Source organism: Chelonoidis abingdonii, chromosome 2 (genome assembly GCF_003597395.2).
Source record: "Chelonoidis abingdonii isolate Lonesome George chromosome 2, CheloAbing_2.0, whole genome shotgun sequence".
In the NCBI taxonomy this organism is placed as follows: Eukaryota; Metazoa; Chordata; order Testudines; family Testudinidae; genus Chelonoidis; species Chelonoidis abingdonii.
In genome coordinates, this window is record NC_133770.1 from 24338003 (window position 1) to 24354339 (window position 16337).

Below are 16337 nucleotides of genomic sequence, written 5' to 3' on the forward strand. Positions count from 1 at the left end.
TTTACAGGGTACTCAGATTCATATAGACTAGAGGGACGTCCAGCCTTAGATTCAAAGTTACAGCAAACAGAGGTAAAAATCCAGCAAAAGGAAAAGCATTCACAAGTTGAAAGAAAACAAACATAAGACTAATCCGCCTTGCCTGGCTATACTTACAATTTTGAAACACGAAAGACTGATTCAGAAAGATTTGGAGAGCCTGGTTGTACATCTGGTCCCTCTTTGTCCCAAGAGCGAACAACGAACAAAACAAACAACACAAAACAAAGACTTCTCTCCACCAAGATTTGAAAGTATCTTGTCCCCCCATTGGTCCTCTGGTAGGTGTCATCCAGGTTCACTGAGCTTCTTAACCCTTTACAGGTAAAAGAGACATTAACCCTTAACCATCTGTTTATGACAATGTTCCTTTAATGTAGTTTTTTTATGTGACTTCATAGTTGTTCTTTTTTTGAAAGAAGGAAATAGATTTAAAAAATCTGTTACGTATGACTGTAAAAACACCCCAACTTACCTCATCAGCAGGGTTCAAACCCTGACACTTCAGCACAGACTGCTACGAGTACTTGAGTTGCAGAACTAACTACATTAGTTGGCAGAAGCAGAAGGCTGTTGTCCCAGAACAGGGATGAGCTGCTGGGTTCAGAGGATGGTCCAGTGGAGCCTGCCCAAGCTATCTCTCCATCCTTGGGAGATAAAGAGGCTCCTGTCCCATGTGGTGCCTCCAGGGTGGGGGGTAGATCACTAGGGCCATGTGCTAGGTATGTATGTGGAGGCGTCCTCTGTTTCTCTACAGGTCCCAGGGTTTCCAGGACAGAGTATGGTGCTGTCGCTCCTGCTGCTAAGGCTTTGGCAGCAGTTTGGATCCCGCTCATTAGTATATTGGGGCATTTACTTATAATCCTGTGTAAATGCAAGTGGGAGAAAGAAAATGGTGATTTCTAACAGTCTACAATTCAGCTAAACTGAACAGAATTTCTTGGGACAAAGACACTTCTCAAGCCTAGAGACTGTCTCCCAGTCAAATTTCAAATGTCCATTGTAAACAATGAAGATGTTAAGTATCAGAGGGGTAGTTGTGTTAGTCTGGATCTGTAAAAAGCAACAAAGAGTCCTGTGGCACCTTAAAAACTAACAGATGTATTGGAGCATGAGCTTTCGTGGGTGAATGAAGGAGTTACAGTTTCTCAAGGAAGATTCCAAGGATATTTTTATATTAAAAGGTGTTAGGCAACCTCAGTATACAGGTCACTACCATCTCTCCCTATAATTGTGTGAGTCACCACATTTTATCCTCTTGAAAGTTGAATCTAAAGGGCATAACTGAACAGGGAGCAGTCCACCTTTGCTTCAATATGGGGAGAAGAATCACAGAAACTACAGGTGATAGCATACAATGCTTCATTCTGGTTTAGGTGGCACCAGTTGGAACATTGTATTCTGGGACATGTAGTGTCAGTGGGCCTCAACTCCAAATGGAAAAGGAGGGCAGTCACAGGTTGTAGCTTAGGCATGCTGATTTACTTCTTTCTTTGAATGTGCCCAGATCTTGTGCTTACGACATTTGAACTCATGGGCCTGGCTGTCCTTTCACTTATACTGACCCTACATGGATGTAACGCCACGTAAATTAAACTACTCTTGATTTATACCAGTATAAGTGAGAGGAGACTCAGTCCCAGCACTTAGAAATAGAAAACTTGTTCTTGCTCATTTTTGTTGTGCTTTTTGTGTTGCAGAATTGTTTAAAAAAAAAAAACCCTGGTCATAACTGGCAGAAACGTTAGATGTTCTTGTATGTGATTTATATAATATTTAAAAACTGTGTATAAATATGTATTGATGCAATATTTAAAATGTAATGTTATAATGAACAAGGCAGGATATTACCATGACCACCTACATTTTAAGGAAATAATGTACAGTAACTCCTGACTTAACGTTGTAGTTATGTTCCTGAAAAATGCTACTTTAAGCAAAACAATGTTAAGCGAATCCAATTTCCCCATAAGAATTAATGTAAATGGGGGGAGTTAGGTTCCAGGGAAATTTTTTTCGCCAGACAAAAGACTATAATTTTATATAGATATGCACGCACACACATACACAGTATAAGTTTTAAACAAACAATTTAATACTGTACACAGCAATGATGATTGTGAAGCTTGGTTGAGGTGGCGAAGTCAAAGGGTGGAAGAGGGTAGGATATTTCCCAGGGAATGCCTAACTGCTAAATGATGAACTAGCACTTGGCTGAGCCCTCAAGGGTTAACACATTGTTGTTAATGTAGCCTCACACTCCACAAGACAGCACGAATGGAGGGGAGACAGTATGGCAGACAGAGACAGAGACACACATCATGTGTGTGAGAGAGATGCGCATTTCCCCTCTGAGTACGCTGACACCCACTCTAAGTCCATTGCCTTTTTAAGTAGATCAGCAAGTTGAGACAGCAGCTGCTGCTAGCAAGCTCCCGCCATCCTGAGCCTTGTCATGTCCCCCATCTGCTCTGACTTTAGCACCCCTCTTCTCTTCTCTTTCCCCCCCACTTCCCCCGAGCAAGCAGGAGGCTCCCAGGAGCAGCTCCAAGGCAGAGGGCAGGAGCCGCACATGGCACTGCAGAGAGGGACAGCTGAACTGCCGGCAATTGATAGCCTGCTGGGTGGCTGCCGCACAGGGAACTTAGGGGACCGAAGAGCTGATACGGGGGCAGCGAGCTGTTGGTCCACCCTGGTTCCAAGTACACACCAGCCAGCTCCAACAGGCTGTTCTTCCTGCAAGCAGAGGACAAAGCTGGTGGCTGCCAAACAACATCATAAGGGAGCATTGCGCAACTTTAAACGAGCATGTTCCCTAATTGATCAGCAACGTAACAACGAAACAGTGTGAACCGGGATGACTTTAAATGAGGAGTTACTGTAGAACTATATGAAAAATACAGGGCAAAGTTTAGGCCAGCGCCTTCAAGTTTTATTCATAGTGCAAAATTATACAGAGTCCTAAAACACGCATGAGTGTCACAGTGTACGATTCTTTGTGTAATTGTTGCTGAAATATGAGGCAAAGTATGTCCTATACTTGATGTGAGGACATTAGATGTCAAATAGAAGAAATCTCCATAAAAAGATCTCTCCTAGGAACTACAGTAATACAATAATACTCCATAATAATATCCAAACCCAAAAGGGGGCCAGTGATTTCCTACACAGGGGTGGGTAAACTAGGAAGTATTATGGCTGTACTTGGAGAGGTTTTTAACAGCCTGGCATAGTTTGCCTGAAACACCCCACCCTACTAGCAGGTGTTGATCGTACTGGTAAAGGTTTAAGGAAGTTCAAATAACTTTACTGAGACGCATGGCTTGTTACCCCACCAGATAAAGAGAGGGGGCCAGCATGGCAACTGAGTAATCCTCATTTAGGGACGCTGGAAGCAACCAAGATTAGACTCAGAGGCTTTAAGACCAGAAGGGACCATCATGATCAACAAGTCTGACCTCCTGCACATTGCAGGCCACAGAACCTCACCCACCTACTCCTGTAATAAAACCATAACCTCTGGCCGAGTTACTGAAGTCCTCAAATCATGATTTAAAGACTTCAAGTTACAGAGAATCCACCATTTATACTAGTTTAAACCTGCAAGTGCCCCATGCCCCAGGCTGCAGAGGAAGGTAAAAAACAAAACAAAACCCAGGGTCTCTGCCAATCTGACCTGAGGGAAATTTCTTGCTGGCCCCAAATATGGCAAACTGTTGGACCCTGAGCATTTGGGCAGGACTCACCTGCAAAACTCTCTGTAGTAGCTCAGAGCCCTCCTCATCTAGTGTCCCATCACTGGCCATTGGAGATATTTACTACTAGAAATCACAGATCAGCTACATGCCGTTGTAGGCAGTTACATCATACCACCCCCTCCATAAACATATCAAGCTGAGTCTTGAAGCTAGTTAGGTTCTCCCACTTCCTTCCCCCCCTTCCCCTTCGAAGGCTGGTCCAGAACTTCACTCCCCTTATGGTTAGAAACCTTTCATCTAATTTCAAGCCTAAATTTCTTGATGGCCAGTTTATATCCATTTGTTCTTGTGCCAACATTGACACTTAACTTAAATAACTCCTCTACCTTCCTAATATTTATCCTTATGATGTATTTATAGAGACCAATCATATATCCCCTCAGCCTTTGTTTGGTTAGGCTAAGCAAGCCAAACGCTTTGAGTCTCTTCTCATAAGGAAGGTTTTCCATTCTTCTGATCATCCTTGTAGCCCTTCTTTGCACCTCTTCCAGTTTGAAAACATCTTTATTATTCATGGGAGACCAGAACTCTACACAGTATTCCAGAGCAAGTCTCATCAGTGCCTTGTATAATGGTACTAATACTTACCTATCTCTACTGGAAATACCTCGCCTGATGCATCCTAAGATTTCTTTAGCCTTTTTCATGGCTGCATCACATTGGCAGCTCATAGTCATCCTGTGATCAACCAATACACCCAGGTCTTTCTTCTCCTCTATCACTTCCAACTGATAAATCCAGCTTATAGTTCCTGAGTGCATGACTTTTCAATTGAACTATTAAATTTCATCCCATTTCTGTTACTCCAGTTTTCACAGTCATCCAGATCTTCTTGTATGGTATTCTAGTCTTCATGCATATTGGCAATGTAGCCCAACTTTGTGTCATCCACAAATGTTATTAGCACAGTCCCACTTTTTGTGCCAAAGTCATTAATAAAACCGTTCAATAAGATCAGTCCCAAGACCAGTCCCTCAGGAGTTCTACTAGTTACTGAAGGATTGGTAAGTAGTAGACCTGACAGTTCATCTTTAAGAATAACCCATTGTAGACTCCACTTTAGCCAATTGCTTATCCACCTTTCAGTTCTCATATTGATCCCCATTTTCTCCAGTTTAACTGAATTTGCCATGTGGAACTATGTCAAGTGCCTTATTGAAATTCAAGTAGATTAGATCTACTGCATTTCTTTTGTCTAAAAAATCAGTTATCTTCTCAAAGAAAGAGATCATGTTGGTCTGGCATGATCTATACACCTCTACCTCAATATAATGCTGTCCTTGGGAGCCAAAAAATCTTACCGCGTTATAGGTGAAGCTGCGTTATATCGAACTTGCTTTGATCCACTGGAATGCACAGGCCCACCCCCGGAACACTGCTTTACCGCATTATATCCGAATTCGTGTTATAGCGGGTCATGTTATATCGGGGTAGAGGTGTATTTTGTAAAACCGTGTTGTATTTTATCCAATTGCCATTTACCTGCATGTCCTTAACTATTTTCTTTTTCAAAAATTTGTTCTAAGACCTTGCATACAATTGAGGTCAAACTAACAGGGCCATAGTTTCTCAGATCACTTTTTTTCTCTCATCTTAAAAATAGGAACTACAGTAAAAGCTGTTTTATCCAGCTTGTTGAGGGAATGGGGGGTGCCAGTAAGTGAAAAATGCCGGTTAACTAAGATGGAGGGAGTTTGGGTGTGGGAGGGGTTGTGGCTCAGGAGTGGGTGCAGAATGCGGGCTCTGGGAGGGAGTGTGGGTGTGGGAGAGGGTGCGGGAAGAGGTGTGGGGTGCCAGATCCAGGGGCCACTCACCTCAGGCAACTCCCTGCAAGCAGTGACCTGTCCTGGCTGCTCCTAAGCAGAGGCATGGCAGGTAGCTCTGTGTGCTGGCCCCGCCCCACCCTAAGTGCTGGCTCTGCAGCTCCCAATGGCTGGGAACCAAAGCCAATGAGAGTTGTGGCGGCGGTGCCTGTGGGCAGAGGTAGCGCGCAGAGCCACCTGCTGCGTCTCCACCTAGGAGCAGCCAGGAAAGTTCACCATTTACGAGGAGCTTCCCAAGTTGAGCGGCCCCTGGATTCAGCACCCTGTACCCTCTCCTTCACCCCAAGCCTCCTCCCATACCCAAACTCCCTCCCAGAGCCTGCACTTCGCACTCCCTCTCGTGCCCCAACTCCCTGACAGCCCCACCCAACCAGACTATAAACTGGAATTTTAATGAAGATCAGAAATGCTTTTCAGTTGGTGAAGTGCCAGATAAAACAACTTTTACTCCTCCAGCCATAGGATATGACCCCTGAGTCTACAGATTCATTAAAAATCCTTGCTATTGGGCTTGCAGTTTCACGTGCCAGTTCCTTTAATGTTCTTGGATGGAGATTATCCAGGCCCCCCCAGTTTAGTCCCATTAAGCTGTTTGACTTTGCCATCCATCTCTGATGTGGTAATTTCTACTACCATATCTTCGTTTCCAGTAGTACCCGTGTTCCTGTCCCTAAGCTCCTTATTAAAAACTGAGGCAAAGTATATGTTCAGGTGTTGAGCCATGCCTAGATTACCTTAAATCTCCACCCCATCCTCAGTGCTTAGCGGTGCCACTTCTTCTTTTCTTGTTTTTTTTAATTTGTTTGGCTGTGGAACCTTTTACTATTGCGATTAATTTCCTTTTCAAGGTCAAAGTCTGCTTGGCTTTTGGTAGTTCTTACTTTTCCCCTACACTTTCTGGATCCCAAGAGGTAGCTCTCCTTGCTGATCTATCCCATCTTCCATTCCTTGTAGGCTTTCTGTTTTCTCTCAGTAACTTGTTTGAGATGTTTACTCATCCAGGTTGGTCTGCAGCCTTCTCTGAATTTTTTCCCCTGGCTGAAATACAGGCTTCAGATAATTTCTGCAGCTTTGGCTGAAAGTAATTCCAAGTCGCTTCCACATTTGAATCCTTGAGTTCTTCAGTCCGGTCTACTTCCCTAACTAATTCTCTTAATTTTTTTAAGTTTGCCCTCTTGAAATCAAGAACCTTAGTTGCAGGTCTATTTTTGTTTATTCTTCCCTTTAGTCTAGGGAGAAGACTTGAGCCAAACTTCATGTTGTATTAGTGTTCCTTTTGGGTCAATAAAAGCAACTCCAGAAAAGGGTTGAGTTAGGGCTCTAGTGCATGTTTTGAGAGTGGGATCAGAACAGTGCCTACTCACTGAGATTATAATCTAGACTGTTTTGCAGTTTTACAGTATTTTCTGTTAAGTGAATGCTGTAAATTGCTGTAAATATTCACTTTTGACCTAATGCAGGCGTCTGGATCGGCGACCAGATAAGGACAGCCCTAAGAAATTAATCAGGCTGACATATTAAATAGCACTTGGTAGCAAAAGGGAATGCATGATCTACCTTTTAATGGGTATAATTTCTGTACTTGTCATTTAGACAACCACAAAACATAGCCCAAACAGTAGACATTATGATAAGTGATGGTTTGACATTGCAGAGAATTTGTTAATTATCCATTCTGCATTAAGTGGTTATCAACATTAAAAAAAGAAAGTCTTTTCTTAGAGGAAACAAACAGATTTTCTTGTGATTTTAAACACTTCAAGTTCCTGTGTTGGGGGGTGGGAGTGAGGGGGTAATATGATAATATTACTTATATCTATTTTAAAAAGCATGGACCACTAGTATTATTCTGTTACAAACTGTGAGCTAAATTCAGTTCTTCAGTAACGGCAGTTTCTTCCCTGGATAATTATGTAAATGCACAATGCTTTCATGGTCATCTGTGTCTAGTTCTGTTATTATTAGTAATACTTGGCATCTGATTAGCATTTCATTTTCAAAGTGCTTTTGAAACAATTAGTTAATCCTCTCAGCAGCCGTGTGAGGTAAGCAGAATCTTATAAAATAGCAAAGTAGCCTATTGGGTGGGCCCAATTTCGCTCAAGGTCCACCAGGATAAACCCAGGTTTAAGGGGCCATATCTAGAATCCCTCCAAGAGGGTGTTAGTGAAGAGAGAATGCAGCCACCCCTTCACTAAGGGGCTTGTGTGGATGCAGTGTAACCCCCAAATGGGCGGTGCTGGCTGAAAAAGGGGCATGGCAAGGATGACATACTGAGATTTGTCATGTCCTTTGGAGCCTTGGCCTCAGACTAACACTGGCAGCCCTCCATCACACCTAGCACCCTCCAGGAACTGGGTCTTGGGTAGTACAGGAGGATGTTAATGTATGCCTAACTTTGCCAGCTTCAGTGTGTTTGAATCCTTCCTTCTGGATGCTAAGAGTTATGTTCTGTCCTGGACATAAGGGTTAGAAATTTTGCTCTTTCTCTGTAGGAGCCAGAGCCTGAAACTGAAGCAGTAAGTTCAAGCCAGGAAATTCCCACAATGCCTCAGCCCATTGAAAAGGTTTCAGTCTCAACACAGACCAAGAAGTTAAGTGCCTCTTCTCCAAAAATGCTGCATCGGAGCACCCAGACCAATAATGATGGAGTGTGTCAGAACATGTGCCATGACAAATACACCAAAATCTTTAATGACTTCAAAGACAGGATGAAGGCTGATCACAAGAGAGAGACCGAGAGAGTTGTACGAGAAGCAGTGGAAAAGGTAACCCTCACCGCAGTTAACCCAAACTGTACACACGTGGTTTGGGGAGGGAGGAGATTGTTGTCTTCTGTCATCCGTTCTTAAGAAAATAGGGAAAATCATTTTTTAAAGTGCAACTTTCAAAAGACACTGTGTAAAAACAGCATCGGTTATTGTATTTCAGAGAGTCCATGTCAAATGTCCTTCATTTATTCAGTATAGTTGTTTTTTTCAATCTTCTATCCCCGCAAATGCAACCTGCTATCTGAAAATCAAGCTGTCTTCATTCATTCATTATAATTGACCCCAGTAACACTTCTCCAGCTCATTTAACTCTAAATTATGCCTTCAGTCTTCACCTGTGCAAATCCATGCGGTAGGACTCCTTAAGCGAAACTGAGTAAATAATTCTCTTGTCAGTTATTCCATCTTGAGCATTAAACAGTTTGGGTCAGATTGAATCTTTAACTGTTACCCTTTGAACTCTTCCACCTATTGTGGTTTGTTCATACTCGGTGACGTTTCTCTGCATGGGTTTTGTCCAATCTGCTCTTACTGTAAATTTGTACAAAATAATTAAAAATTCCCTTGTAAACTGAGCACATCGGATCTAGAGTCATTGAAACAATACACGTGGAATTCTGTGATGCTGCTTTTACAGAGTTGCCTTGCAGTGTAGAACTACTGTAAAGTTTTGTTTGTGACCTATGTATTGTATGCTAAATTGCTGGGGTCAGTTTTTTATTTGTTTTTAAGCAGTGGAAGCGTCTACATTATCCAGGAATGAAAATTCTACTTTGTTTGACCTCCATCTACTATGGTAATGGTATTTGGGGGTAGCCAAATAATACAAATACGCACTGACTTTCTTTATTGACTTGCTTTCCTTATGCCAGCTGCGTACCGAGATGGAGGAAGACAAAAGGCAGGCTGTAAATAAAGCTGTAGCCAACATGCAAGGAGAGATGGACAGAAAGTGTAAGCAAGTAAAGGAGAAGTGCAAAGAAGAGTTTGTAGAAGAAATTAAGAAACTAGCAGGTCAGCACAAGCAGCTGATTTCCCAGACCAAGAAGAAGCAGTGGGTAAGTGTCAGGGTTTATTACCAATGAATAACTGAAAATGTTTTATACAGGCGGCAGGGAGCATGAATGTGTTTTCTCCATTACTGTTAACCACTCTATCAACATTGGGGTCATCCTAGTCTCCCCTCCTCCTGTCCTCTTCCTTCACATTCTCCCTCTACTTTTCCTTGCCACCCTAACTGCCAAACGTCTACACCATACTCTGGTTATCTGAGTTCTGCTGTCTCCTCCTCTTAGGCCTATGTGAAACTAACCACACCCTCTCCAGCCCATCAAAATGTTGCTGCCAAAATAATCCTTTTTTCCTATGGCTACAATCATGTCCCTTTGAGCCACTTCACTACCTCCCCATTATGCTACATATGCATTAAATTCAGACTTATTGTCTTGCTTTCCAAGCCCTGCATGAAGCAGCCACTTGTATAGGATAGCTATAAGTATACGTAAGTATACCTAACTTGTCTCCATTTGTATTCATCTGCCAATGATGCAAATTTTTGTTTCCTTCTCTCACAAATGTCTCAACGCGTCCTTCTATGGTTTCTTGAATACATGGAATGACTGTCCAAAATATGTTCCTCAAGCTTTCACCCATCCCGCCTTCACTCCTAAATACTTGACCTCTAGCAGCATATACAAAAAGTGGATATATTTACACTTAAATAAATCAGCTGGAACTAGGCACCTAGCTCACCCACGTATCCCATTTCCCCACGCTTTGTCTTTTTTCATTCTAGTTGGTAAGCTGCTTGGGGCTGGAAGTACATCTTCCTGTATGTCAGTACAGCACCCAGCAAATTTTGGCTACTAATGCATTACAAATAATTAATAACATGTAGTGGTACAGATTTCTAATAGGATATAGATGGAAATTTTTTTATTCTCATTAGGAACAGAAGGTCTACTCTAACACATGGACTGTTTAGAGAGAGAGAGAGCATGCAAATAAACATCAGACAAAAGGTGGACTAGATGTAATGTTTAAAATGTGGCATTAGGATTTTGATAGCAATCTATAAAATAAAGGATGTTCGGCCTTAGATCTATTACACACCTCTCCTGCATAGATCTTGCCAAATATATAGGGTTGAGACTTTTCACTGCCTCATCACAAGGTGGCACTCTCATCTTGGAGACTTAATGGATGCCAGCACTCAGCCATCACTTCCTTCCTCCTCTGACAGTGTCCAGCTCTGTGTCAACCCAGTATCAATGATTTTTTTCTTTCCACTGACAATGGTGGTTTGTTTATATTCAAAATCGCTAGTTCTGTCTATTGTTCTTGTAGTTTGAAGATAGTCTGTAAAAAGAAAACTACATCCCTTAGAAGAGAGAAGGAAGACGTCAAGTAGCGAGAGTAGATCCCTTCCTAAGTATCAAAGATTGTTGGTGGTTTTAATGAGGAGTCAAATGTGTCAAACAACACAGCTCCCATAGAATTATCTATCATTCTAGCAGTATAGTGCTTTTATCTATTGATGGAGTGTGATTTGGTCTCTAATGATAATGTACCATTAAGAGCCCAGATAATTATTTAGCTGTATAAAGTGTCCCCCATAGGTAGAATTTATGATAGATGCACATTTGCACTTGGCTGTCCCTGTTAAAACTTGGAATCATTCTAGTGTGTTTGTCATGTTTGATAACTTTATTCAAAAGGAAGTGCTAACTGATTCCATTGCATCTCACAGACATGTGCACAGACGACCTCCAAGTGAGGCAGTTACATGTTATCCTTTCTGGTGCCAGAGAGTATTCTTGACAGTCGCACACAAATCTAGGGACCATGGAGTAGGTCTGTCAAATGCTACCTTCAGTGAATAATTCCTACAGGCAAGTCCTGTCTCACATATTTAGAAAAAACGTTTATATAGCCTGATAAATCTGACTGCCAATGTTCAGCCTCAGACCGTTGGAAATGGTCCAAATATGCAACCCCTCAAAACGATTTTTTTTCCAGTGGTAATAACAAGAGACGCTTAAGTGCAATACCACTGCTGCGTGCTGCTATGATAGTAATGATACCTTCTTACCGAAATCTCATATAATCAGCATATACCAAATGAGTTTCAGTGGCTTTGCTTATTAATGTTTTTGTGAGGTATAGCCTGAGGCCAGGGAAAGCTTTTATTATAATTTACACATTTATATTTCAGTTACGCATAGAGACCACAATTAAGATCAGGGCTCATTGTGCTAAGTGCTCTACAAACACACAGGGGGATGTGGTCCCAGCCCCAAGGAGCCTACACTCTGGTTAATGGTTTGAATTCTCTGGTGATGTAAATCAGCACAACTCAGTGGACTTTCACTCATTTATACTATTAGAGAATTTGGCTCTAATACAAGATGCAAAATATGGGGAACAACAGGAGACAAGGAAGTGGAGGATAAGGTTAACAGTCATAAGATTATGCAGTGAGATAATCTAGAAGAGTCAGACGCAGAGTTAAAGCTGGCAATTTGCTCCCTCTGTTCTGGGTATCTGCACGCAGAATGATATAGTAGCTATATGTCTGAGACTTATGGAAGACGTATGTAAGAGGAGCAGCAGGTTCTCCATATATGGATCTGAGTTGTCCCCCTCCATTTTAGCTTTATTGATGTCTCCTAGCAAGTAAATATGAACCTGATCTTTGGCTGACTCCCATGCTCTGTGTAATGTAGAGACATGCATCTGTTCCATGTTCCTTTTCAGCTGATGTTCCTAATGGCTCCTAGAGACTCCTGGACAGTCAGTTTTATGAAATCTAGTAATATGGATCTCCAGAGGATATTCAGTTGAAAATGCTGTTACAGATAAACTCTCTATAGCTGAGTTATGAAAAGAAAAGGGAAGGGATTCCACTTGCAGCTTGGGTAGTCCCGTTATTGGCTTTTGGCTTAGCCTATATACATTTTTTTCTTCTATCTGTTTTTTAGTAAGCTGTAGTTCTTCAAGACAATTGGGTTTGTTTCCTGAGTAATCTTTCGTCTTATTAAAAAATATTGTAACCACATGGGACATAAAAGAAGATAGGAAGTTTAATGAAAAGTGAAATCCTGATTCTTTGACTTGGTGGCTGCATGTGCAGAGAATGCACCATATTCCTTCTCCCGCTCCTTGTCATACAATAGACATCTCAGTCTAGATTTTCAAATGTTGCCTCGCATTTTGGGGGAGTGCCCAGCTTGGGACTTCTAGGGCCTGATTTTCAAAGTTACTGAGCACCTGCGGCTTCCCTAGTAATAGTACTTCCCTGTTGTACAGGGTTACTGCAGGGATAAAATTTAATGCTTTTGAAGTGCTCAGATACTATAATGAGGTGATGAGGTATGAGTGTAGGCTAACCCTGTTACTTTGCAGCTATGGAAGTCTTCCTCAGGGGATCTGCTGAAAGAAAGAGCAATCCTTACCTAGCAGGGGTGAAAAATTCCCCCTGCATTTGGCTGCCACCTGCCTAACTAAAAGAGGAATACTCCACAGTCTGTACTGAGGCAAGCAAGTGACAGAAAACAAACGAGCAGGTGAGAAACAATTTGTATTTGCCAGAGTTGATCCTACGAGTGATAATAATCCCATACCGTTTGTTCTCTCTGCAGTGCTACAACTGTGAAGAGGAGGCTATGTACCACTGCTGCTGGAATACTTCCTACTGTTCCATCAAGTGTCAGCAGGAACACTGGCATGCTGAACACAAACGCACCTGTCGCAGAAAAAGATGAAAGATTAAGTCCTCCCCTAGAAAACCACCCTGATGATTGCTATTCTCAGACACAGCGGTTTTTGTTTCCAAGAAGCCAAAATTGTTTAGAATTTGCTTCCCATTTTGCACCAGCCTTTAAACAATTTTCGTAAAGAAATTTTGCACAGTAGTTTCAACCTTCTGTTTAATGCTCCTCCAAAATTTTGTCAGTCTACTGAATTTAACATCAGTGGGAGCAGGTTACTTTAAATAATTTTAAATAGAGGATTTGTTGCATTTTAAAACATTTTTAGGTTTTACAGAGATTTTAATCTTTAAAAGCAACAGATTTAAAAAGAAAAACAACATGAGCTTAATGAGAAGAACACTTAAAAGTTAGATCTGAATGTAAGAACAATAGAACTGTTTCAGAAAAAAAAGCATACTACCTTGATGTAACATTTTTTTCCTAACCTTGGCGAGCTGGTTTTGTTCAGCTTAATTTTACTGTTTAAAGGCATTATCTATTGGTTATACCAGTGGGTATATGATTGAATTTAGGGAACAGGGTTGACACAGCAGGTGCTAGTCCTGCCTATTTTTTCTTAAAAGTTTCCCTATTGTGTTTTTTTCATTATTTCTTTTCAATATATAACTTTTATAACAAAATATTAGCTTTGATCTTGTAGTTTCAAATCACAGGGGATTGGGGTAATTTTTGCTGAGCTGGATCTTAGAGAAAAATGAATATTTAAATTTTAAAGTTTGCACATTTCATCCTTGTCCTAACATGAGTGCTTGTAACAAGAAAAAGAAAAGCCAAAAAAAACTACCTTTATTCATACATGGAATTATAGATGAGGCATAAAAATATCTTTAATGCTTGCTTCCCCCCTCCCTCCAAGCCTCCCAACCCAAGGTCATTCGACAGCCTATAAGCCGGTGTCACCTAGTCCATTGCAACTTAATAATAAAAGGAAAAATAGCACTTAAGTTTCACAGAAGCCGTTATGTTTGTAGTAATGGGTCATTGCCTATTAATGAGCTCCATCACTGTACTCAGAATGAAGAATAATGCATGTTAATTTTCTTGTACTAAAGATGCCGTGATTTGTAAAAAGTCTGTATTTTGCGGAATGTCTGGATTAAGAAGCATTACCAATAGGAATGGATCGATAGTTGAAAAATGATTTTTTTTGTTTTGTTTTATATATAGTTATATGAATTGCATCCATATTCAGAGACAATTTTTTAAATAGGTGTAAAGCTTACTTAAACAGCTTTTCTTTTAAAGTGTCTCACCATTTTAGTTTCTTTTAAAGGTTGGTCTTAGACTGAGTCAAATGCCCATTAATCATCCTAGCTATTTTTTGAGAAGTTAGAGGAATAATTTGTAAATATTTATTTAGATCTTTGATATTTATTGAAAGCAATTACATGATGGAACGATGGAAGTGGAAGAATCAGGAGGAAAGCCTTTCAAAAAAGTTTTCTTTAGGATTTGTCAGGGTCAGTGTAAAGATTAAAGTATAACTAAGTCTTCTGTGAACTGCCATTGAAATCCTGATCTTTTTTACTTACAGTGGTGATACAAGTTAATTGATTTGATACTGCCAATTAATGCCCAATATGTTGAAAAAAACTACATGGTAAGTTGATTGGAAACAATAGTAATTAGTTGGGAACTTAAATTACCACAAACGGTTATTGCCTGAGAACTGTGTAATTAATGTTGGTCGCCTCTGTGTTGTGATGGTAAAACACATCACAACTAAAAATTAATCTTGTTCTATTACTTTACGAGTTCCAAAACTTCGATCCACCCCTATGAAAGCAAGTTATTGTGGAAATATTTTTGGTGTAAAATCATTCCAGAATATGTAATATTTAACTGATAGCTGCATGAAAGTAAGATTCGTGTTACTTTGGCTTTTTTGTCTCTGTTGACACGGTTGCACATTTCCAAGTTACTACAGCGTGAAAACTGTGTGTTAAAAAAAAAAATGAAAAAATTGTGGCCTGGTTTTGTATAAGTTTTAGGTAAAATTACAATTGATTGTTTTAGGAATCCTGATTTAAAAATTAATTTTTCTGCAAATCATAAAGCTATATTAAAGTGTTGAGCTTAGCCACTATGCACATTGTAATTATTCATTGTGGCTGTCCAGTTCTATGATGCATTCTGGCATTTTGTAAGCTGCTCTGACTAGCAATATATAGAGTCATTTAATGTGTTAACATTGGTTAATAAATGTATTTAAAAAAAACCTCACTGCTCTATGAAAGTGTCCATGTTAATTCTGGCCTCTTACAGAAAATATACACTTTAACCTAGTATTTTACTTCTAGGAATAGCTTTAAGAACACCTATCCACTAAAAAAATCTCCTTTTGTATTATTTTTGTTTAATAGTAACATAGGCTGTAGTTGTGCTTATTTAATGGGGAAACTACCCATGACCATGGTTTCGGAGTCTGATTAATAATGATAGTGATTTTTCAGAAGTGCTATTAGCAAAGAAAATCCCTCCATTTGGATGAAAAAATACTCTAAGATTCAGTAGAAATACTGTCTGGTATCTGTACCAGGCGTGGAAAAATCACTGTTAAAGGTTGCAAGATAGAGTCTGTATCTGAATCAAAGTCATTTCTGTCATCAGTGTATGTTTGTCTACCTGCCACCCTATGTGTTATGTCAGAGTAACCAGACTGTCAGGTCCAGGAGTCTATGACCTCATTGTTTGGTAACTAAATGAATATCAGAAAGCAGAATATACTGTTGAGAAACAACTCAGACTTCTTTCCTGGGCATTACTAGATATGTACACATCATACTCATTTCAAAAGATTGTCTCAGATACAGTTTTTCCCTGGGAAAGTATTACTTTTTTACCCCTCAACAATCTCTCAGATATCTTAACCACTTTTTCTACTGGTCAATCACAAACTTGAAACACATCTTTACATGAGACTTGGACAAGCCATGACAGGCAGTGCCGGGAGATTACAGACCAATAGTAACAGCCATATGAATACCAAGCAGGAATTATTTAGAGAAGTAGTTTTCAACCTTTTTTCATTTGCAGACCCCTAAAAAATTTTTGAGTCAAGGTGTGGGTCCCTTTGGAAATCTTAGATATAGTCTGCTGCCCCCCCAGGGGTCCACGGATCACAGGTTGAAAATGACTGATTTAGAGCAAAGATGTTACTAGTATAATTTAACA

At 40.4% G+C, this 16337-nt stretch overlaps 1 protein-coding gene across 9 annotated transcripts in view; it reads left to right on the forward strand.

Annotated features, from left to right (window-relative positions):
- Nucleotides 1–15242, forward strand: part of ZMYND11 (zinc finger MYND-type containing 11) — a 146164-nt gene extending 130922 nt beyond the window's left edge. For all 9 annotated transcript variants that reach the window (XM_075062205.1, XM_075062206.1, XM_032806330.2 and 6 more), the window contains 3 exons: nt 8116–8388; nt 9264–9449; nt 13032–15242. In XM_075062205.1, coding sequence (XP_074918306.1) covers nt 8116–8388; nt 9264–9449; nt 13032–13154 — 582 coding nt within the window. In that variant the 3' untranslated portion in view covers nt 13155–15242. The remainder of the gene's footprint in view (nt 1–8115; nt 8389–9263; nt 9450–13031) is intronic.
- The last annotated feature ends 1095 nt before the right edge of the window (nt 15243–16337 follow it).